The sequence below is a fragment of the Netta rufina genome (assembly GCF_964035555.1).
Source record: "Netta rufina genome assembly, chromosome: 2".
NCBI lineage: Eukaryota > Metazoa > Chordata > Aves > Anseriformes > Anatidae > Netta > Netta rufina.
Genome location: NC_140124.1, coordinates 60182359 through 60206571, shown reverse-complemented (window position 1 = coordinate 60206571; position 24213 = coordinate 60182359). Strand labels below are relative to the sequence as shown.

Sequence of the window (24213 nt, the reverse complement as noted above, 5' to 3'; positions counted from 1 at the left end):
CAGCCTGTAGCTGTAACACGCTGAATGCATACCACAGCTCACAACTGCGCAATCATTAATTCTTGTGCCTTAGAATACAAAAACAAAGCCAGCTAGATGATTAGAAGAAGCTTTTACAAAATCTCATGTGTACTAACACAGAATGAAACTCACTATCAGCCTCAAATATTTTTGATTAATATTAAAAGAAAGGAAAAAGGAAAAAGAGGCGATTCAGTCCACAGAATTCAGGACAGCTGGCATCCCACACACAGCTATGGTGAAACACGCACTTGTAGATATAGTTATCAATCTTACTTAACTTCATATTGAGAACCAACCCCACAAACCTGTTTTACATAACATTACACAGTCTAACAGTATTCCAAACTAGTTATTTCTAGCAGTATTATTGACACTTGGAGAGTTTCCCCATTACAAAGGAGAAAAAGAAGGGGCCATCTAACATAATGAGGGCTGTGATAAAAGAACCACTTGGATTTAACTGCAGTAAAAGTGAATGCTTCTTTACCCAACAAGTAGCTGATCCATGCAGTTGGATTTCCACTAATTAACAGCACTGTCAGCTCAGTACAATGCCACAGATTTGGCAGCAGCAAGAATGAGGCCAGGAAGAGGAGAAGGAGGGCTACCGAGTCTGCAGCTGGGGGGCTGTGGGAGGAGCTCACTGAGCAATGCTGATTTTCCAAAGCTGAAGATCTAACTCCATGGCTGGGTTCAGAAAAGGACCGGGTAATTTTTATGACAATTAGTCATAATTACAGCTAAGCCAGCTAACATAAAGCCAAGAAGAACTAGTCATCATGCTTTAGGGAACATATCAATTGCTTGCAAACCCTTGGAAGACTTTTTGGGGAATACCAAAGAATCAGTTATGAAAGGTACATCATCAGAGGGACCATCCTCCACTGGAGCCAGGATATCAGTTTAGCAAATAGCTTGATGCCTGACAGGAGCTCTTCTGCATTCAGCAATACTGCTCCTTCAAACAGCACACAGGGTCAAACTTACCAGAGAAAAGACCTTGACTTTCTTGACTTTACAAGGAAGTGCATTGGAAAACTGGGGAGAGATACATTTCAAAGACTTAGCCTTGGTGATCAAGGGATGGCAAGGAATTTCGTCTGGGACCAGAGCTGTTGGGAGCAATAAGCCAATGCTAGAGAAGCAATGCAGACACTCTTGCACTGTGTCCACACCAAGAGCCACAGCAACTGGGCTTGACCTACCACCTCTGTCCCGTACATTCCTGCCAGAGTAATTCTACTGATTTCTACGTGGGTGCGTCAGGACTGCGAGGAGTACAGTACCAGTGAGTCAGTGTTGCGGGTCACTGGGGAAAAGCCAGCCCCTGGCAGTAGGGCCTCATCCTGACTCAGAACTGTGCTGCTCGGGAGGGACAGCTGCTGGCAGCAAGCCTCACTTCCCAGTAACACTGGGGGAGCCTGGAGCCACATAAATATACGAGATTCCAGCAGGGCTAATGCCAGATTTCTTTCTCAAACTCTACTCCTCTTCCTGCATTTAGTATGTAGCCTTCCTCCTGTGCTGCTCTCTGTGTACATTTGAACATGTTATTGAATTGCTTTAGTGTAAAAGGCTTCAGAGTGACTTGTTTTATCACCTCTGAAGAAGTACAAGCAAAACGCAACCATTAGATTTCATGCATGCCCAGCTACAGAGAAATTCAGTATGTCATAGAGTCTTTCATAAAGCTGTCCTGAGATATTTATCATTCTATACTGCTGCAACAAGCAGTTTGTAAGGTAGGTCCTGCTCTGAGTGAGAGTTGTTCTGATGCCACAGCTGGGTCACAGTTGCATTGTATTGGCTGCATACTGATAACATGCAAATGACAAATATATATTTTTGCCACACTTCTCTTGAAGATATTAAAGCACAGCCACACTCCTGATGTTCTTCATATGTACCTCGCTCTCTTTCTCAGCAACTCCAGTTGTCTCTTTATCCCCTGCCTCCACACTGTCCTGCATAAAGAGGAAATATGGTCATCACCTTACTCATGCTGAGGGAATGGCTGCAGAGAAATAGGCATTAATCAAGCTCAATGAAGGCATAGCATGTATGGGATGCAATGAAATGAATGGTGGGAACTAAATATGGGATAGAATACAGCAAGTAGAAAGATTCTTGCTGTCAGATATCATCTGAATTAAAAGTAGCTGTAGGCTAAAAAAAAAAAGAAAAAGAAAAAGAAAAAGAAAAAGAAAAAGAAAAAGAAAAAGAAAAAGAAAAAGAAAAAGAAAAAGAAAAAGAAATAAAGAAATAAAGCCTTTTACTTATATCATTGCCACTGTGCTGGAAGTGCTAAAGACAATTTAATTTATTTTTGTTATCAGTATTTGTATTTTGGAAGAATTTTTAATAACCAGCAACCCACAACACAGCTGACCTTGCAGTTTTCCATCAGCCTCAAATTTCTCTCACCCAAGAGTCACACTGTTCTCATTATAACCTGGTGCTTCCCCTGAAACTCACCAGACTTCCCAGGTAAACTTTCTAAAGCACTTCTTCCACATATGTTGGACTGCAACTCATTTAAAGGGATTGCTCAAAAGATGGGTCACAAAGTTCATCTTTTTTTTTTTCAGAATTGCCTTTCTTTTGGTCCATATTAAGTGATACATACAGTAGGTGCCTGACATCCAAAAATTAGACATGTGTCAGTGGCTTTCTAAATCTGACACCCATGTAGATGTTCAAGGGATCACAGCTGCACTGAGCAGTAATGGGCTCCCCCCAAATAATGCTTTTTACAGCACAGATGGTATCTAACATCAGGTTCCTTCTCAGAGAAGCCGTAAAACCGCATGAGTTCCAAGTTTCGGAAATGAGGAAAAACAGGCACTATTATTCCCAAACTCTGTGGGACAGCTGTGACCTTGCTGGTTTCCAATTCTACTGCAGCATGTAGGGATTTAACCAGCAACAACGCTTCTTCTGCTTGGGCTTGGATTCAGTTTTGGCTATTATTCCACCTAGATCAACAAGTGTAGGTCTAGTAAGGTCAACAAACTATCAAAATTGCTAAAATTCAGGACTGATTTCTAAAGATGCTTTTCTAAGGAGAAGTAGATCAAAGCCGCCTTAGAGAAATCTACTTTGCTAATAAATTTTGAGGCTGTTTTGCAAACACAGCTATGTCAGATTTTTCAGAAGACCTGTAAGGGTGAAGACAAATTATGCAAACCTATGTGAGAACACAGTAACTTGAACTGCTTGGACTCACTTTAGTGATCAGAAATTAGTTAGACCTCAAGTATTCAGGCTTCAGCCAACTGCCTCCACATGCCTGCAATGGTCACTCCAACATTTCTAGAAGTTTCAGCTGAAATGCTTACATGTTCCTTTTTTAATAAGAGGATGCTGAGTTACATCCAAACTTCACATCACTCATGTTTTTTCTAATCTAATCTTCTAGTATTGCCTGCAGTCACCTCATAAACCCCAATCGTGTCCAGATGCCAGGGCAAGGCAGCTGCTGACAGCAACGTTACCATGGAAACCTCTCATAGCTTTATCCTGTTAAAATTACACTGTTATATAACTTTTTTTTTTTTTCCAAATCATTAATTTTTGTTTGAAGCTGTCAAACCTCTGCCACAAAGTCCTGTTTTTTGCAGTAAGTTTGAAAGAGATTATAGAGGGTCTTAAAAAATATATATATATATATCAACTGCAAAATACATATTTCTTACTAGCAATGCATGAATGCATATAATTACCCACAGAAGTCTTGCTCTTTTTTTTCTTTTCTTTCCTTTTTTTTTTCTTTCTTTTTTTTTTTACAGAAGATACATACACATATGTTTCTATTGCCCATAAAAGCCATATGTCCAATGGGAAGTTGATAGATAAACACTTTCCCTATTTTTGCTACAAAAAAAAGTGCTGAATTTTTCCCATCATCTGTATTTACAAGTCAATTTGCCTTCAGAAATGAGCATCATTCTGCACTTTATGATCAAGAATGTGTCAGTCCCTGTCCTTCTCTTAGTAATAACCTAGTGGTATTCTCTTGTAAGAATCCCATCAGCCAAGCTCAGAGCAGTACTTTGGGCTTCTTCGTAAAATCTGACATGTACATACCTGTATTTTCAAATGACAACTGTTTTTCAGGATAACTGAATGCAGTTATGGTAGGAAAAGGAAAAGTAAGGGGAATTGCCCTGCTTCCTAAGGATTATTTTGCACTTGTCAAATTAGCTGCATTGCTCTTTTGATTAGCTGTAAGCTGGGAGTTAGAAAAGGGAGGCATGGTAGCAGGAACTGTGCCATTTTTAAGGCATGAAAGCCTAGTAAATAGGAAGACTAAAAAAAGTCTGAGGTAAGTAACACCCCAATTCCCTTAATAGAGTAAAATCTGCTTCTGCACATCTCAAAAGAAGAACACTGTTCTACATCAGTTCTCTCTCATTTTTGGAGGCCATATATTTTTCAATGGCCTCACACGCCAATCTTGTACATGTACTTAGCTGCAAGCTCCGAATTTGGACACAGATGAGCACTCTTCTGTATCTGACCATTGGACTGCTCTCCCAAATTACATGCTCTGCCATTTGGGTTCCACAAATTGTACCTAGAGTGGGATTCAACCATAACTGGATACCCTCTAAGCTGGAGACTCTTTCTGGGCCTGTGCTGTACTTTTTCAGTGCCTGCAAAGAATTTATCAGAAGGCAGTTTCGTATGTGCCTACACACAGATTTGAAAACCACAGTATTTAGCTGAGTGTCTGAGTGCTTTAATGGGAGAACATCAGAGTCCAGACAAGCATCAGACTCAAAGCACAGAAAGGCTCTTTCCAAACTAATGAGCATAAGGAAATAAAAAAGCTGATCTCTGAGCAGAGCTGTGAACTCCGGGTGTTGAGTTTCCCATGAATGAGAATAAGAAAGGGAAATAACAAGACTTGCTAATCTTTCTCTTTGTTATACCGTACACTTATCATCTTTGTTTGAATGTAAAAAATTGATGTGGTGATACGGGTATTATTATTTGAAAAGAAATCAATCTGCGGTTAATGCATTATATCCTTTATCCTTTGGATTTTATGTCTGCCTTTGGGGATACAGTGGAAATAAGGAAATGTGTGCAAATGCGTGCAAAAGTCCATGCAAGAAGAACTTTTTACTATGGCTGGCTTCAGTTGTTCTGGTGCACACGGTGATTCTGGTCCTTTAGTTACCTAACATTTTGTCCCCTCCACCAAAATAAGGATCAACTGTTGCCATTAACTAATAGAAATGGTATTTGTTCTAAAGGAACAAGAACATGTAATAATACCTCATACAGCAACTCTGATGAACTCTTGTAAGAGTTTTGGCAATATTGTTTGGGCAGACTACGAAACAGAAAGTAAAGGAACCCAAATCCTGAGCAGGGAATGGTACCTTATCCCCTAGACTACCCTCTCTTCAATTTAAATTAAAGCCCTACCAATAAATTTACTACAAAGTTCTTACAACAAACAATGCATGCCATAAGTTCTATGGGTTAATGTGATTTGACAGAAAATTTGCTACAGAAAAATTAAACTGATTAGTGGCTGTGACTACAATCTGGAAATTACTAAGACCAATAAAAGATTCCTATCAGGAAAACATCTATTAATATTTTACAACTCCAATTTATAAGTAAACCATCACTCATTAAGTAAATGAATGTGGAACTGCTATTGAGAAATGACATGTTTTCATCTTTTGAAACACTGTACTTTTCCTTAGCTTTGATCACATTTGTTGTTAATTCTAACCTTCAGAGCTCTTTTTTGTGAGTCCTGGAAAGCACTGCTTGAAATAACAACCCCTCAGAGCCAAATGAAGAATGACTTTTTTTTTTTTTAAATAAATGCTTTAACTTATTTTCCCAGATATCTCTCCCAAATTAGTAAGGACAACTTCATAAATAACAAAAGAAAACAAACACACACACACACAAAAAAACAAACAAAAACCCACCAAGCACAAACCTAATCAAAACTGTTTAACTTCTGTTTAATGCCTATGACCATCCTCCTGGATTACTACTAAACTGCCACTCCCCACTCCCAATAGCTCTGCAGTCCTTTGCAGCACCTACTGGAAGGACACGGACCAAGTATTATTATTATTATTGTATATGTAATACACTTCTCAGTGATGGTCAGGCAGCAAAATGCCTGAAAAGGTCATGCCAGCTGATGAGTGAAGGAGCGGTGAATGACCACAGCCTGTCACTTAATTTGCACTTCAGACATACAACAAATTTTCGAAATTCATCTTAGTGCACAAAAAAAAGGACAAGACTTCCCTTCAGAGAGAAAAAAAAAGACATTTCCATCACATTTTTTTCTTCATTAAATCCTTACAGAAAAACAAGATAAAGCCATCTAGAAACAACCTTCAAAGCTGCATTGACATTTGTTCTTCTACATTATTTCCTGCCATTCATTTACCAGAAAAGGACTCCTGACCAATACTGATTGCCCATCCCTCCTCTCCACTTTCCCTCCCTCCTTCTTTATTCCAAACTATCAAATTTACTCTGACTAGATGTGAGACATTTTAGACAGGAGTTTGACAGAACAATGTGCCTCAGACAGGCAGTCTCATTGTTTGCCTTACTATAGAGTTGACAAGCTATTACTGTGATTTATATAAACTCAAAAGAAAACACATATGGGGGAAGAGCCTGGTCTCTGCAGACTGTGCGGCCTCCTTACTTTGTGTATGTTATCGTAGGGAGATGATGTTGAGATTACTTGCTCCAGTGTTTGCTACAGACATGAACAAGAAGTGAATTAAAAAAATTGAAACATACTCAAAATTCATGCAAGTGTAATCAGAATTGAATCCTATTCATAATTCTAGGAAACACACTGGGATTGCTTTCCCTCCATTGCCATGCTGCTGCCACAACTAGGAGTCCACAAAGAATGGGAAGGATTGAACAAAATCAGGGATTATCTTCCCTCTCCCCCAAAGTCCTCTAGAGCAGTATTGTGCTCCCTTCCATCCACGATCCATGATTTTTTCTTTTTTTCTTTGTTAGAAAGATGGGAGCAAGGGAGGAATGATTATTAGGTAGGTGCTGCAACTAAACCTCATCCCTGCCTCTTCATATCATTCACATTGCATACCATTTTTTAATCCCATGGTATGAACAGTTGTAACCACTCAGGTAAACTCATCAATCTTTTTTTGAGAAGGTCATTAATGTCGTTAATGGGTGATACTCCAGAGCCCTGCACACGGACACTAGTATTTCCTCCTTTATGATGAAGAGAGTTTGCATAGCATCACGTGTGACTTTTGTATGGTCCAACACCATTAGCAGATAACCAGCCTCTCACTGGTGGGTAGAGCTTCATAACACTTTCAAGCCAGCCCTCAGTTGTGTTTGTATGCTCTCCTAACACTGTCCCCTTGTGTTAGTGACATTAGCCAGCCTGTAGTCATCAATAAAAGTCACCATCAGGCTTGTGGTGTCTGGGCCATTGCAGTTATCAGAAATGTTAAATATGATCAACTCCACAGACAGACCCGCGAGACAGTACATGTCTCTGCATATCGTATAAGTCGATGCTCTGCACTGACTTGTCTGCAGGTGCCAGATACTTCTACTTTCTTCAGTTGATTTGCACCCTGCTTAATATTGTTTCCCAAATGGCAAAATATCAAATGCTTTACTGAAAAATGCCTACTTTTATGATGAGGAGGGCATCACCATTTCTACTTCATAGATAAAGATACACAGGGACTTGCCCAAAGCCAACAGCAGGTTCAGCAAGCTGAACCCAGTTCCTCTGTGAACATTTACTGCACTGAAATGTGCTTGATGGTCAATGAACACAGCTATGAAACTTCCACTGGCTTCTGTGGCAAAGGAACTGACCCAGAAAATTTCCACTATTTCTGCCCAGATTTTCAGCAGGAATTTGCAATGGTGCTCAGGTTCAGCCCTCACATTTTTACTCAGCAACATGGAATGTGAGGGAAAACAAAATATTTGGGGGTCATTTTATTCACTATAAAAAGGAATGATTGGCCTTTCCTGCATCAGAGAGGGTGTCTCTGAGTATATCAACTCAGATCCCCCAAAAACAGCATTCTGCAGTATAACTGCACTGTACAACTTCTTGTTGTACAGTTTTACTGTAGCACTGTACAACTTCATACCTAGTCAGCTTCTGGTCCAGTAGATTTCTGTTCAGACTTTGAACAGTTATTGAATCGAGGACAGCATCAGTACTGTCAGACTGGCAGCCTACAAAAACTGGTGCATTTCTTTTGGGGGGCTTCTTAGCCAGTGGGTACCACCCACCTCCAAGACATCTTGAAAGTAGTATGTAGAAGAGGAACCTTAATTTGACAGAAAGGGTATTCACTGGGATACCTGTTGTAAAAAGGATGCTACCCCTACACGTATCATCTCAGACCACCTCTCATTTTGTAGAGATACCAAGTACCCTGCTTTGCTCTTCTTGCAGAGCTGTTATTTTTTTCTCCTCCCTCTTTTCCCCAAATACTGACACCTACATATTTCCTCCCATACAGGTGCTTTGGAGTTTCCTCCTTGGATTGTGGCTAGCTTATAAAACCGTAAGACTTACAGATCTTTATATTACAATCACATTTTGCTGGTACTTTCATGCTCTAGCAAGGGCCACACAAGATGTACATTGTCTTAATGCTTACAGCTCAGCTTAAAATAAAATGAGAAAACTGCTAATAAGGTCATTTATAAATGGCATCGATTCTTTCCCCTTCTGAAGTTCATCTGGAATCAAACAGAACAGATAAAACCACAATCTTTCAGCTGAACTTCAGTCTAAAATGCCAGTCTTAAAAGGAATGACATTTTAGGGCCCAAAGCAGCATGCGTTGCTGGAGAGACATGCTGTGATGCAGTCAGGTGCTGGAGAAACCAACCACAGATGGGCAGTGAATAATGGAAAGGATGGCTGAAATGCAGCAGGCACGTTCACCATGATGAGAGGTGGCTCAGATGAGGCCGGTGGAGTGGACACGGGGGACAGGTCACTCACCGCAGCCTGCTCTGCTGGCTTGGCAGGTTCAGCAGGGATGGCCTCCTTTTCCCCAGCAGCAGCAGCAGGGGTTTCTTCGACCTTGGGTTCTCCAGGTGGAGCTTCTTCGGCCTCAGTCTTTTGTTTTTTAAGTAGACAGTGGAAAAAGTGTTGAGGAGCATGTAATAGTGGGGCGAGAGGAAGGGAATGGGAACTCTGCCTGGCACCACAGTGTTGCTTCACTCCTGGCAGGCTCTGTGTTTGCAGGACTTTGCCAGGGAGAAGATGGCAATGCTTGGCATTACAACACCTTGTTACTGCTTAGCATCTACAGGGCATCTGCATCCTCAACGTCCTATATGTAAACTGAGCCAGACCTATATACCTCACTTGTAAAGAAAGAGAGCACTACTTTACTGAGTTACTGAAAGTGGCAGTGAAAACGAGGGAAAAGTAGTCAGTTTGCTCAAAAATGCTCCAGAAAGTGATGGCAAGGCCATGCGTGTTCCAACCTATAGCTTCAAATATGAGTTTTTAAAATTATCCCCCATTCTGTAGTTCTGTCAGTTCTCAGACTCCTTCTCCAGTAAAGGGGGGAAGGAATTAGCAGAGACCCTAACAGTTTTTACATACACACTGACTGCTTCACACTGAATTCTGGAAATGTGAAAGTCATCCCTGGTTTATTTTTAACTTAAGCACTTAAGCTCTCAATCACCTACAAGGCATCCATTTATCAATTAACACTATTGGGATTCCTACCCTTTTAAAATCTGGGATAGGATTTTTATTTTTTATTTTTTAGCAAGTAGATATAGTAAACATCACCAGCCCTGCAACACATTCAGTCCTGTAACAAAATAGCTCACAGCAAAATCACAGTCTCCGTTGGTGCTGTCACCTTGCAAATACGCACACATACAAGGGGAGAGCTGCAAGCTGTGCTCAGCATATTCCATTTATAAAGATGGCTGACTCAACCATTTAAAATAACCCCAGTAGATTAATTTGCCATGAACAAATTGCTCAGCATAACAAGAAGCTCGAAAGCTATTTAGCTGCTTTGGAGTTGATAACATACAGCTGGATAGAAGGTCTCCTGTGATGAAGAGACAGCTTCCATGAAATGCTTGAAAAAATAGTAAAATCTTCTCCCCCCTGATATTTTTCAGGAACACAAAATGAAACAAAACAACATGGCCTTTCACTTCTTTTCCCACATATTCCTTAAGCAGACTGGGTTTTTAATGTGGTACAGAGAAGTCTGCCTAAACAAGACCTTCAGGATTTGGCACAGAATAAAGAAACATTCATTATATTATACCACACTGTGCAGAAATCTCTCTCGGAAGTGTGTTAATACCAGCTCTAGGGAATTTCACAAAGAAGAAACGGGACTGAAATGAGAAACTCAAGACAGATTTATTGCAGGTAAGATGACTAATGAGTTTCCTGAGGTTTAATGCTGGTAAAAACTTTCAGGCTTAAAACCAAGGGCAAAATGTTATAATGCAGATTCTGTTGATGTGCTTCTAGTGACATGGGCATGCAGTCTTCAGACTATTTACCACATTTGAACAACAAGTAAAAATACTAAAAATGCTCTCATTGTACTCAGTAACCATTCAGAACATAAGCACCACCACAGGCATTATATGAAAGCCACATTAAATACTATTCAGTATCATGCTGCTGTTCTTTTGTAGCTATAGCACTTGCGCAGCAATGCTGCTATTCCACATTCATACTCCAGGCTAACCAAGGACTAACAGAAACTAAGAAACTGCCAAAGTATTATCATTGCCAAAAATATTCCCCACCCCTTTATTATGCCTACTATTAATAATGTGGAGGAGAGATAAAGCTACAGTAATATTGGGGTATGTAAACATCCATCATGTACCATCACTTCCTTGATGTACACTAAACCATAGTTCCCATTCTTGTCATTTCTTAACTGCAATCAGTGAGGAAACTGTTTGACTATACCTTTGAAAAATAAAAGTATATGAGGAAGCCTGTTTTTCTTTTCTTTTATGCTGTGCTATCCTTGTGAAAGGCTTTCAGTGAGTAAAGATTTACAACTACAGTGATACTCTCACTTACTCTTTCAGGTTAAGGTTTTGTGAATTGGAGGGTGGAAAACACGAACAAGGAGCAGATATTTTGGCACAAATTAAAAATGTTATTCTTTTTATAGATCATTTTTAAGGCAGCAAAAGCTACCACTTACCAAAGTCTCTGTCACATTCTCGTTTGATTGCACTGTAAATGCACCGGCATCCTAGATATAAAAATGAAAATCAATGAGACAATATTTGACATGGAATCTTTGCAGCTGTCTAAAAAAGACCTGATATTTTATAGCTTATTCAGGCAAAATCATCTATAACTTCACCTAGAATAAATTGGCAAATAGATCATCTAGATAGTTATTAATATTTGTTACTAGATAAGCAATATTAATATTAAAGACACTATTCTTTTCAAGTGTATATTCCACGATTCTAAGCTGTGCTAAATTATTAAAGCAGTGAAGAACCCTTCATTAAATACATGAGAATGACAAGGACTTTGTTTCAGTCACACTGCACTTCAAAGTGGAGAAAGTCCAATTTTTTTTTTCTTTCAGACTGCATGTACATGTGCATGGGGAGTACACTAACTCTGAGCTACTTTCACTTCCTTGTGATCCTGGGCTTTTATTTGAATAGCAGCTATAGTGCCAAGTAATTAGAGATACAAAGTTCTACATGCATTAAGAATGTACAAAAGTGGAGAACAAATTTTTTCAATACCTTATTCAGAAATGTTTAATATGAAAAACATTGATGGGTCCCAGTCCTACTGTGAGGGTGTAGGCATAAAATTTTTATTTCCTTGGGGCAAACATTTTGCCTCAGTGAAATGGGATGGAAGACTTATGTTTTTGTCTTTTCTTATAGATCTTTTACTAAATTAAAAGACCTGGAGTAAAATAAATAAGCACTGAAAGGCTCATTTCCAGCCTTGTAGATGCTCAGCTTTTTTGTATGTGCTGAAAAATGGTGTACAGAGTGTTCTGTGGATATGCCATTCTTTGAAAAGTTGCTGGAACTTAACAAAGCCCTAGATCATCTGCATTACAAATTGAGACTTAGGCACTGCCCTGGAATTTGAGAGCATAAGTATGGGATCTTCACATGCTGCACTGCTGCAATGCATAATGCAATCTCACCAACAGCAGACCAGTAAACACTAGGGCTTAACTTTCAGATATATTTTAAATGAAAATAAAGTTGCAGAAACAGATAAATTACATTTTATATATATATATATATATATACAGTTACTGAAAGTATGCGAAAGCCATGAGGAAGCCATGCTTTACAAGGTTTGAGGGTAGTGAGAAAAACAAAATAAAATAAAAACAAACAAATATCCCCACAATGAAAATGCTAAACCAGTTCATTTCTGAGAAAAGAAATTCAGTCTTGCTAAGGCCATGGGAATTTTCCAACTAAATTCAATCAGGCCAAGAGTAGTAGCATCCTGGTAACATCTACAAATACTTTCTGAGAACAGACAAGTTTAGGATTTGGGTCACTATGACATTATTGTACAGCTAGTCTGAAGAACAGATTTTCCAAAACTGTACAGCTAGTCCTAATCTCTTCTCAACAGCACAGAAAAAAATAAAATCTCAAAACTTGTTTATTTCTTACCTGTGCAAATCCATTAAATGCAGTGCTGGATGCCTAAGTAGAAGTGAAGATCAGAACAAATTATCATTTGTTTACTAGAGGAGAACATGAGTAAAATATTTCTATTTGCAAAACAAAAATAAGCCAGACCAAAAAAAAATAAATTAAAAAAGAACAAAATGAAGGGCAAGGCAGCAAGATATATGAAAGTGCTATTTGATAACAGGTTTCACACGCTTAAAGAAGGCACCAAAATAAAAAGAAAAAAAAAAGAGAGAGCAAGTATTTTTATATACTAAAAAAAAAAAAAAAAGGCTGTAGATGCATTGAAAATTATATGTATGAAATACAGAAGCTGTGAGACACCACGTGCCTTCAAAGTGTGAAGCTTCATTCACCTTTTTGAAATGCATTTTTGTCAGCCTGTTTCATTACATGGCTGAAGGGCACCACACTATGAACAGTTGCATGACAATTTTTCGAAAAAGAATAGCAAGGGCTTAGGAGGGGTACTGGGAAACACACAAATGGATTGTTTTGAAACAACAAGGTTATGCATGGCCTAAGGAACTCTTTGTCTAGACTAGGCTACACACTGGGGTAGGTACCTCTTCTTTATCAGCCTCAATTTCCTGGTACAACAATCCATATCTCCGGTTAGCAATTTCATCTTCAGATAAATCTGAGCTGTTGGTCTCATTGTCTTTAGGACTAGTTGAACTCTCGGTGCTAGCATTTCGGGAATTTCCCATTTGAAACAGAGCCAAGGGTCTAGCTATTTCCTTGCTGGGTCCGGGATTGTTAGCACTTGCTTGCTCCCCAGGCAAGCCTTGTTTTACTGGTTCCTCCTGACTTTTATTGCTTGTGCTTACACCTACTTCTCCCCAGCTGTTATCAGTCCCTCCCAGGTCCTGTGTAGACCATTTATCACTAATGCCTAACCAAGCATTTTCCATGTTACCTTCCTCTGCGCCTTGCTGCTGGGGGAAAAAGGGCCAATTATCCAGTCCATTGGCTTGGCCATCTGACAGGTTAGAAAAACCCCAGGAGTCATTAGTAACTGTTGGATCCCAGTTTGCCAGCCAGGGGTCTGTTTCCAAGACTTCAGAAATACCACTGTGACTAGGATGCTCTTCAGTGACTGCTGCTTCTGCCCTACCTGTCCCTTGGTCTTCTGTATTATCCAGGCAAAGATTACTGCAGTTTGTGCTAGCAGCATCATGTGTCTCAGGCATCAATGCCCGCAGTTTTTCAGGAGTAGCTTGGCCTTCATCAGCAGCACTACCGTTTGGAAGGAGGCTGATGCTACTGTCTTCAGGTCCTTTACCAGACTCTTCTGCACTGAACAATTCAGTGTCACACAGAACATTTCCAGTATTTGTAGGGTCCTTTTCTGTGTGGTCAGTTACCTCTAAGTCAATGTGCTCTGTCCTGTTTATACACTCCATGGATGGATTCTCTCCAGTAACATTGTCATTTTGGTCTAAGCCATCCTCAAACATCCTTTCATGGTCCTGAGTCCAAACACCAAAGACTCTCTCAGGTTCAGTGTTAGTGCCTTCTGTAGTTTTATAGTCATCCACTACTACTTTGTCCCCATCTTCCAATCCTGTGCTCAGCAATGCTTTTTCTCCATCTACCTCTTCAACAACATTAATGATATTTACCTCTTTGAATTCTTTTCCCTCAGGATTTTCTAGGTTAGCAACACTAGCTCTCCCAGCTTCACCATTGTTATCTTCCAACTCATGTAAATTTTCTGTCTCTGTGCTGACTAAGCTTTCACACTCTGAATTTGCTAAACCCTTATGAAGCTCTGCCTCAGTATTTCCTTTTGTTTCACAACCTTGCTCTTCCATTTCCTCTGTACCTTCTAACTCCTTGTAGTTAACAGCTCTGGTCCCTACCTTTTCACTTGACTTGTCGCCTACCCACAGAGGCTCTTCTTCCTCATGCTCTTCCTCTGACATTTGCACATCACATGGGAGGGGTTTATCCAACAAGCTATCAGTTCCTAGGACGGGTGTCTCAAAACTGGTTATGTTCTCTAAAGGCTGATTGGTCACCACATCTTCCCATGGGACATTTTTAGCATCCAATAGGTCCTCCAGTGAAGTCCTCTGGTTTTCAGCTACTGAAGCAGACCCTGGTGCAGCATCCTCCTGCTCACCTACAGCAGGCCAAATACTAGCAGGCAGCATACCCACGGATTCGCTTGAGGTTTGCTCTGCACCAGTGAAAAGCAAAGAACTGCCTGCAGTAATTTCCTGGCTGACACTGGGTGTGCTAACATCTAGGCCCCAGTTGGGAGAACCTAGATCAGTTTGGGTTCTGTTAATATCTTCTGATGACCCAATGTTTGGGGTTTCCTCCATGACCAGGTTACACAGGGAAAGACTTTTTGAAGAGTCAGGCTTTAAGCAGACAGAAAAGCAAAGAAAAAACACAAGATGAAAAAGATAAAGGCGGACTTGATGAAAAAACACAAAATTTATATTTTACTATAGCAGTTTTAATTTAAAGAATGAAAGTAACTAAATTAAGCAGTTTAAGGAAAAGCTTTGTGGCTTGCAACATTTGGAGGCAGTAGATTGCAATCTAGAAGAGCGGCACTGATAGACAAAACAGAAAACTATACATTATACCACATTGAATAAAGCATATATCTGGAGTGGTTGCGATTTTGGGGGGAGGTTTGCTTACCGGCTGCACCAATTCGCTGCTTGTCTGTATAGAAAAAAAAAAAAAGTATATATAAAGCATAGAAAACAAGATTGTTGTTGTTGTTTTCTGTTGTTAGAGCACAAGTTCATTAATTATTATTACCTAACCAGCAGCAGTTACAAAACTGGTGTGGAGAAGCAGCAGAGTCACTCTATTGAAGACTAATCACAGGCCCCTGATTTTAAGCCACGCTTTTAGCCACTGGACTGTATGAGAAAAGAAGTTCTACAGGTACACTGAATATTTCTCATGCCTTGCCTTCCTCTGAGACCCACTGACATTTTTATCATGGGTACCCTATTACATCTCAATTGAAGGGAAGAATCACTCTGATACAGCAAACACAAAGGAGGTAACCAAATTGGTATCAGTGCGCAGCTTTGATACTCCATCACTGCACCATGAAGAGGCATTTGCATCCACACACAGTAACACATCAAGACACAAAGCCAGCTGTCTATACCACTACTTTGAACAGATACAAATTCTGCAAGGAAGATCAACAACTACTCTGCACTCAGTATGAAGAGGAACTCCATAAAGGTCGAGTAGTCCTAATTTCAAACATTTAACTGTGAAGCTCATTACTTGCTTTTTTTTTTTTTTTTTTTAAACTAAAGCAAGGAGGGAATTAATTATAATACACAATACATACATAACATTAATGAGCTATAAATAAAACTGCGAAAAAAAAAAAGACAATGGCAAAGATATCTACTATTAGTTTAAAGCTATAAATCTGAAATATTTCTGGGTTATTTTAGCTGGTCTAGATACTGGTAACCTTGCAATTTTAGCTAGTATGCCTATGTGACTTTTTCCAGACTTTATTTAACCTTTCCCGGTAGAAAGAAATGAGTGTTTAATATACATCATATAAGCCATGTGTTCACAAAATAGTGCTACAAATCTGAATGCACAAGAAACATTCACAGATTTCTGTGCTGGCTGAATCTGAAAAAGGTCAAAAAATGGGTGTTCCAGGCTGCATGTCAAATCAACTCAGCTATCTCCATGACAAAAATTGAAAGAAAACCTACAAAAACAAGCTGTTTTCTTCCTGCAGATCATTGTATCTGATTTGACACGAGGAGGTGTAAAGTAAGATCTCTGCAGCTTTCTAAAGCAGCAGCTGCTTTTGTGAATAAATCCAGTTCACTGTATGCTCACTATTAAAAGAACAAGTTAAATTTTCTCTTCACTCCTGAACTGTGAGAAAATAGGTGCCCATTGGGTTAAAATCCTACAAGTTAAAGGAAATATATCTTCAGACAATTAAGAGAAGTGACTAGCATCCATTCCTACCTTCGGAAAACTATAAAGCAGATGAGAATAAAAGCAGCAAACATTTAGCTGTAATGATCGTGAATCTTATTAGCCTAGATTTCTGGCATCATTTAGGTTTTGTAGGCCAAGCAAGAGAGATATTTTTTTTTTCCCTGTTGGTTTTAAAAAAATCCCAGGTGGTTTCATATACTTTAAAGTGTTTGTCATGGTCTATAAATTCTGTATCTTGCTTCCGGGGAAAGCAGTATAAATCTGAGTTGAGGGTGTTAAAAATCATACGCACAAAAACATCCCAATTCACAATGATAAATGTCAGTCAGTCTTACCGTCCACAGATCCCATGGCAATGTCTGAAAAAAAGGAGAGGAAAAAGACACTCTCAGAAAAACATTGTTCATTTACTGTATGTTCAACATGCTACATAACTGCATGCATTAACTAACGTGAGAGAACTTATAAAAAAACATGTTTATAATATGTATGTATTTTAAATCTGAATGTGTGTGTGTGTACATATCTGCATAATATGTCCCTTTTGGTTAAGCAGGATGAGCACTAAGTGGTGGACTGTGGTATTTCCCACTTCCTAGTAGCAATTGTTTTCCAGTGAACTCATACTGCTGCACGCTTGAGTAACAACTAGATTCTGAACTGCTGACTCTGAATGACCTTCAACAGGTGCATACAGGTGCCTCTGCAAGGTGTAACCTTTAAGAAGCTTATGTAGGTCAGGATTTTGAGGCAGGAAATGATTCAGCTACCCACTGAAAACAAGCGAGTTTTCTTACAACTTCAACACAACAAAGGGAAACATAAACATGCTTTTGGGAAAAGAAAACTAGAAAGTTGACCTTTAATTGTGTTTTCCAGTTTGTGAAGCAATAACTGTTAGTGACCTCTCAACAAAAGAGCCGAGTGGACAAATGAAAGAAGAGAAGCAGACTTCAGCCTAATATTAATAGCCCCCACATGAGAAGAAACTCCTTTAATTGGACTCAAATTCTATCGGAGGTATTTTGAAACACATCTATTATATTCACACCTAAGTTAAAGTCCATGAAAAATGAAAACATGAGATATTCATAAAGTAAAACATAAAACTCTTCCTGAAATATTTACAAATGTTAAATGTGACCTCAGACTTGCCCATGAGAAAGAATTGCTGCATTTGGCTTCTTTTCTTGCCTGCTTCTTTTTTATAACCACAAAATCAATCGGTTTAATTTTAAGTCCAGCGGTGTGTGTCCTCTGCAGGTGTAACTCACAAGTGTACATGCTCATTCTGGTGTAACCTTATTAGCTGAACATTGAAACTTCAAAGGAAAAATGATAGGTCTCTTCTACTAGCCCTAACTGGTGCAACCCCCAGACATCCTACTGATTTCCATGGAAGGGTATTGCTCATTTTTGTTTCTTATTTTTTCTTTCATTTCTCACAAGATTTTGTGCACAAGGTGAAGAGAACATACTGAGGAAAAGGCAAGACAGAGCACAGCTAGCAAAAGGAGTTGAGGGCCAGGTACATTTAGAAAGGCCACCTCAGAAGCAGGTGTAGAAACATGTCCTGGTTTCACCTAGGATAGAGCTAATTTTCCTCCTAGTAGCTAGTATGGTGCTGTGTTTTGGATTTAGGATGGGAATAATGTTGCTAACATGCTGTTGTTTTAGTTCTTACAGAGAAGCGCTTACACTAAGCCAAGGGCTTTTCAGCTTCTTGCTTTTTTCAGCTTCTTGCTTTTTTCAGTTTCCTGTCAGTGAGGGGGCTGGGAGTTCAACAGGAGCTGGGAGGGGACAGAACTAGGACAGCTGACCCAAACTGGCCAAAGGGATGTCCCATTCCTTGTGGTGTCATACTGAGCTATTATTATGGGGTGACTGGCCGGGATCGGGGGAACCACTGTTTGGGGACAGGCTTGGCATTGGTCAGCGGGTGGTGAGCAATTGTATTATGCATCACTTGTTTTGTACACCTTATAATTATTATTATCATTATTATTAATAGTAATATTTATTTTCTGTCCTAATAAACTGCCCTAATAAACTGTCTTTATCTCTACCCACAAGCTTTTACTTTTTTTTTCCGATTCTCTCCCCCATCACACTGGGGAAGGGAGGGTGAGCAAACGGCTGTGTGGTGCTGAGCTGCCGGTCAGGTTAAACCACAACAATACAGAAAAGCAAGTGAGGAAGGGCGGACTAGGGCTCACTTACTGTAATCTGATCACAGTGGCTGAGTAGTGGGGGGAGGTAATTAAATGATCAATAGGGAAGTCACGTCTGGCCTCTCAAGGCATCAAAATACAGATTACTCCTGTCTTCAGTTCACTCCTTCAGCACAGTTTGCTGAAGGGAAAATATCCATAACTGAGGCAAAACCAGTACAGATATAGAAAGACCACTTCAGGCTGTCTTCCTAATTCCCTGCAAAATAGCATATGGGTCTCCAAATACTGCAGTCACAGATTTAATTCTGTCTGTGCTCCCATATGAATGACGCTGTCACATCCAGTGAGACTGAAACTTGACTGCAGAGCTATTCTTCCTTCTTCTAAAAATACAGCACACTCTTCCACACATGCCTGTGGATGTGGACCATTTTTAACATGTATATTTGGTGGGATGAGAGGTGAAGAAGAGATGGAAGGTGCTCAGTTAATTCTTCCTGCATACCTAGACGAAAACTTACAATGTACTTTTCTACACAGAATTATATCCTCTATCTCATGGTACAGTTAAATTTAAAACAACTATTTTCATTAAAGTAATAAAATATACTCCAGTCACACTGTACAGTATGATGTCAGGACAAACATGGTCTGTCTGTGAGGTTACATGTTTTTGTTTTAATGATCCCACTGCTCTCATCAGAATTATTACATGACAGGCTGAAAGGGGACAGTTAGCAAAGTCACAGCCAGAATTTTCTGTCACTGCTGAGTGCCAAGTGATTACTTTTCTTTTCTTGTTTCCAGGAAGCAAGAAAAATAACAAAATGCATACGGCCTCTATTATAATTAAACACTCCTAGCAAACCACAATGAGAAACTTCAGTTGCTGTTCAGAGTGCTGACACTGCACTGTTTTTCTGACAGTGCATAACCCATCAGAAATCAGTACAGATCTCATTATATAATGAGGACTCCACACCAAATAAGAAATTAATTAACCAAGATCAAGGACTGTCTCAGCCTTAAAGCTTCTTATCTGCTCACTCCTTTCCCAGTGTTGCATTCCTGAACAGCTGATTAGTCCTCTCATGTCTCATAGTACAAGGCAGGTTAGTGATAGTCACAGGGATAATAGGTTTTGCTAACAGTGTGCTAATATTGGTTCCTTGTCTATGTATAACAATGAGCTCTAGCTCTGCTGGACAGGGGAAGTACTGTATCTTACTATCAGCCCTAGGGGTAGTGAGGGCAAGTTCTGGATCTTAAAATAGTAGGTGCTTGAAGGCAAACCAAAAAAAAAAAAAAAAAACACGGCAAATATTACTGTAGAACACAAAATTTGCTGAGGCGATCGGCTCCGGGGCAGACGTGTTCTGCAGCGGAGCAGAGGACCGAGGCGGGCAGGGCTTTTTGTCCGGCATCGAGGCCACTCGGGGGAGCCGCCGGTTCCCGGCAGTCCTCGCGAGGGAGGCTGACGAGGCGCGGGCGGAGCCAGCAGCGCCCCCTCCCAGGCTGTTTAAAAGTTGCCCCTAGGGAGCGCGGCGACCAGGACGGGCAAACAGGGCGTGGCGCGGCAGTTCGCGCGGGCAGGGCGAGCGGGGGGCCCATCGTCGCTCTGTTGCAGCTGCCTCTCCCTTCGGTGCTTGTAACCTGCTTGCGTAGAACCTGACCATGGTATCAACCAGGCAGAAAACCGTGGCCTCCGCATCTCGTGCGGCATCTCCAGCCACGGTCACCAGTGTGGCTACTCAGACGGAGGGCTTGGGGAAACACGCAGCCGTCCAGGTCCTGGGCTGCAGAGTGTGCCCCAGCCTTCTGTCGGTCTCCGACAGCAGTGGTGGGTATGCCTGTGGGAGGTGTGCCCAGGTTGAAGAACTGCTCAGCCAGGTAGCGGAGCTCCGGGAGGAGGTGAACAGGCTCAGGAGCATTAGGGAATCAGAGATGGAAATTGACTGGTGGAGGTGCACTCTACCCTCTCTGAGGCAGGCTCACGAGCCTGCCACAGCACAGGCGTCTCCTGTTATGCAGAAGACGGAGGTTCCCTCCTCCTGCCAGGCAGCGGGAGGAGACCTAGATCAAGGGGGGGAATGGAGGCAGGTGCCTATTCGGGGTGGTAGGCGAGCCCTCTCTCTGCCCACCTCACCTTCTCATCTACCCTTAAATAATCAATATGAAGGACTAGAACAAGACAATCTGAATGACAAAGTAGATAAAAACCCATCCCAGTTGGAGGGGGTGCCTAAGACAAGGCGACCTACACATCGCATTGCCACATCATCCTTCAAAAAAGAAAGAAGGGCTATTGTTATGGGGGCTCCCTTCTGAAAGGGACAGAGGGACCGATATGCCGACCAGACCCAACCCGCAGAGAAGTCTGTTGCCTCCCTGGGGCTCGGGTGAGAGACTTTGCCAAGAAAGTCAAGCGCCTGGTACGGCCCACTGACTACTACCCGCTACTGGTCTTTCAGGCTGGTAGCGATGAAGTAGCAACGAGAAGTCCGAAGACGATCAAAAGAGACTTTAGGGATTTGGGGCGACTACTTAGAGGATCAGGGGCGCAGGTTGTGTTTGCCTCTGTCCTTCCGATAGGGGGGATTGAAGCTGAAAGGCGTGCTGTTCACATAAACTCGTGGCTTCGAGACTGGTGTGACCAGCAGAACTTTGGGTTCTTTGATCACGGGAAGGTCTATGCTACACCGGGCCTGATGGCACCAGATGGGATGCGCCTCTCTCGGAGAGGGGTAAGGATCTTTGGTCAGGAGTTGGCAGGGCTGATAGATAGGGCTTTAAACTAGAGTCGAAGGTGGAAGGGGCTAAAACCAGGCATGCCGGTGAAGACCTAAGGGATGGTATGCTAGAATCAGAGGGGCTGTGTGCCAGTGAGGTCCTTTGGTCAGATCCACAAGGTGCTGAGTGTAAGGAGACGCACCTGAAGTGCTTCTACACGAACGCACGCAGTATGAGGAATAAAATGCATGAGCTAGAAGTCCTGGCCCAGTCCCGCAACTACGACATCATCGGCATAAGCGAAACGGGGTGGGATGAGTCCTGTGACTGGGGTGTTGCGATAGATGGTTACAGGCTCTTCAGGAGGGACAGGCAGGGTAGGCGAGGTGGTGGGGTGGCGATGTATGTGAAGCAGGGGCTGGACTGTGTGGAACTTCAGGTTGGCAATGGCAAAGTTGAGAGCCTCTGGGTAAGGATCAAGGGACGAACAAATAAAGGGGATGTTGTTGTGGGAGTCTATTACAGACCGCCTGGCCAGGACGATAGCGCCGATAAATTATTCTTTACAGAACTAAGAGAGGCCTCGAGATTAACTCCCCTTGTCCTTATGGGGGACTTCAACTTGCCAGACATTAACTGGGAGTGCCACACGGCTGACACGAGCAAGTCCAGGAGGTTCATGAAGCACCTAGATGATAACTTCTTGGTGCAGGTGCTAACAGAGCCAACTAGGAAAGGAGCCCTCCTAGACCTGTTGCTAGAAAACAGAGAGGGTCTGGTGGGAGATGTGGTGATTGGTGGCCGCCTTGGTCATAGTGACCATGAAGTGGTTGAGTTCAAAATTTACGGTGACAGAAGGAAAAGTGCCACCAAAACCTCATCCCTAGATATGGGGAAAGCAGACTTCAGGCTGCTCAGGGAACTAGTCAGCAAGGTCCCCTGGGAAACTGCTCTTGAAGGCCTCGATGTCCACCAGTGCTGGTCATTCTTTAAGCGATGCCTCCTAGAAGCACAAGATCAGGCAATTCCTAAATATCGCAAGTCAGGCAGGCGGGGCAGGAGGCCGGCGTGGCTGACCAGGAACATTCTAATGGAGATTAGGCAGAAACAGTGTTTCACTACTGGAAGGAGGGCCAGGTGCCATGGAAAGAATACAGGGATGATGTTCGTGTTTGTAGGGAGAAAATTCGTGTGGCCAAAGCACACCTAGAGTTGAAGCTGGCTGTGTCTGTGAGAGAAAATAAAAAGGGTTTTTTTAGATATGTGAATGGAAAAAGGAGAACTAAAGAATACATAGGGCCACTCCTTGATAGGGAAGGTCTCCTCACAGACAATGACATAGGCAAAGCAGAGACACTTAACGCCTTCTTTGCCTCTGTCTTCAATGCCGATGATGGGCTTCAGGAACCAGGGTGCCCTGAGCTGGAGGACCGGGACGGTGGGGATGACAAACTCCCAACCGACCCTGAACGTGTGCGGGATTTGCTACTCCACCTGGATCCCTACAAGTCCATGGGTCCGGATGGGATTCATCCCCGGGTGCTGAAAGAGCTGGCGGACGTCATCGCGGAACCTCTCTCAATTATTTTTCAACGATCCTGGGAATTTGGAGAGGTCCCGGTAGACTGGAAGCTGGCAAATGTTGTGCCGATTTTCAAGAAGGGTCAGAAAGAAGACCCTAGCAATTACAGGCCTGTCAGTCTCACGTCAGTGCCTGGTAAAATCATGGAGAAGATGGTTCTCGGACTTATTGAGGCGCACCTGGGGGATAAAGCAGTCATTGGTCCCAGCCAGCATGGGTTTGTGAAGGGTAGGTCCTGCCTAACTAACCTGATTTCCTTTTATGATAAGATCACCCGTATAGTGGACCAAGGGAAACCAGCTGATGTGATTTTTTTGGACTTCAGCAAGGCTTTTGACACGGTTTCCCGTAGGATCCTACTGGATAAAATGTCCACCATACAGCTAAATAAAAACATCATACGATGGGTGAGCAATTGGCTAACGGGCAGGGCCCAAAGGGTTATGGTAAATGGGGCTGCGTCAGGCTGGCGGGCGGTCACCAGTGGGGTCCCTCAAGGCTCCATTTTAGGGCCGGTACTTTTCAATATTTTTATAAACAATCTGGATGTAGGAATAGAAGGTATTTTGAGCAAGTTTGCTGATGACACCAAACTTGGAGGAGTTGTGGACTCGAATGAGTGTGGAAAGGCCTTGCAGAGGGATCTGGATAGGTTGGAGAGCTGGGCGATCACCAACCGCATGAAGTTCAATAAGAGCAAGTGCCGGGTCCTGCACCTGGGGCGGGGAAACCCTGGCTGCACGTACAGACTGGGCGATGAGACGCTGGAGAGCAGCCTAGAAGAGAGAGATCTGGGGGTTGTGGTAGACAGCAAGTTGAACATGAGCCAGCAGTGTGCCCTGGCAGCCAGGAGGGCCAACCGTGTCCTGGGGTGCATCAAGCACGGCATCGCTAGTAGGTCAAGGGAGGTGATTGTCCCGCTCTACTCTGCGCTGGTGAGGCCTCACCTTGAGTACTGTGTGCAGTTCTGGGCACCACAGTATAAAAAGGACATGAAACTGTTGGAGAGTGTCC

The 24213-nt window shown here is 41.9% G+C and overlaps 1 protein-coding gene across 1 annotated transcript in view; it reads right to left on the bottom strand.

Annotated features, from left to right (window-relative positions):
- AMPH (amphiphysin) overlaps positions 1-24213 on the bottom strand; it is a gene marked incomplete at both ends in the record, with an annotated part of 127161 nt that overhangs the window by 8810 nt on the left and 94138 nt on the right. The window contains 6 exons of the mRNA XM_084282733.1: positions 1932-1988; positions 9050-9166; positions 11262-11312; positions 12733-12765; positions 15415-15438; positions 17049-17072. Of these exons, the coding sequence (XP_084138859.1) occupies positions 1932-1988; positions 9050-9166; positions 11262-11312; positions 12733-12765; positions 15415-15438; positions 17049-17072 (306 nt within the window). The remainder of the gene's footprint in view (positions 1-1931; positions 1989-9049; positions 9167-11261; positions 11313-12732; positions 12766-15414; positions 15439-17048; positions 17073-24213) is intronic.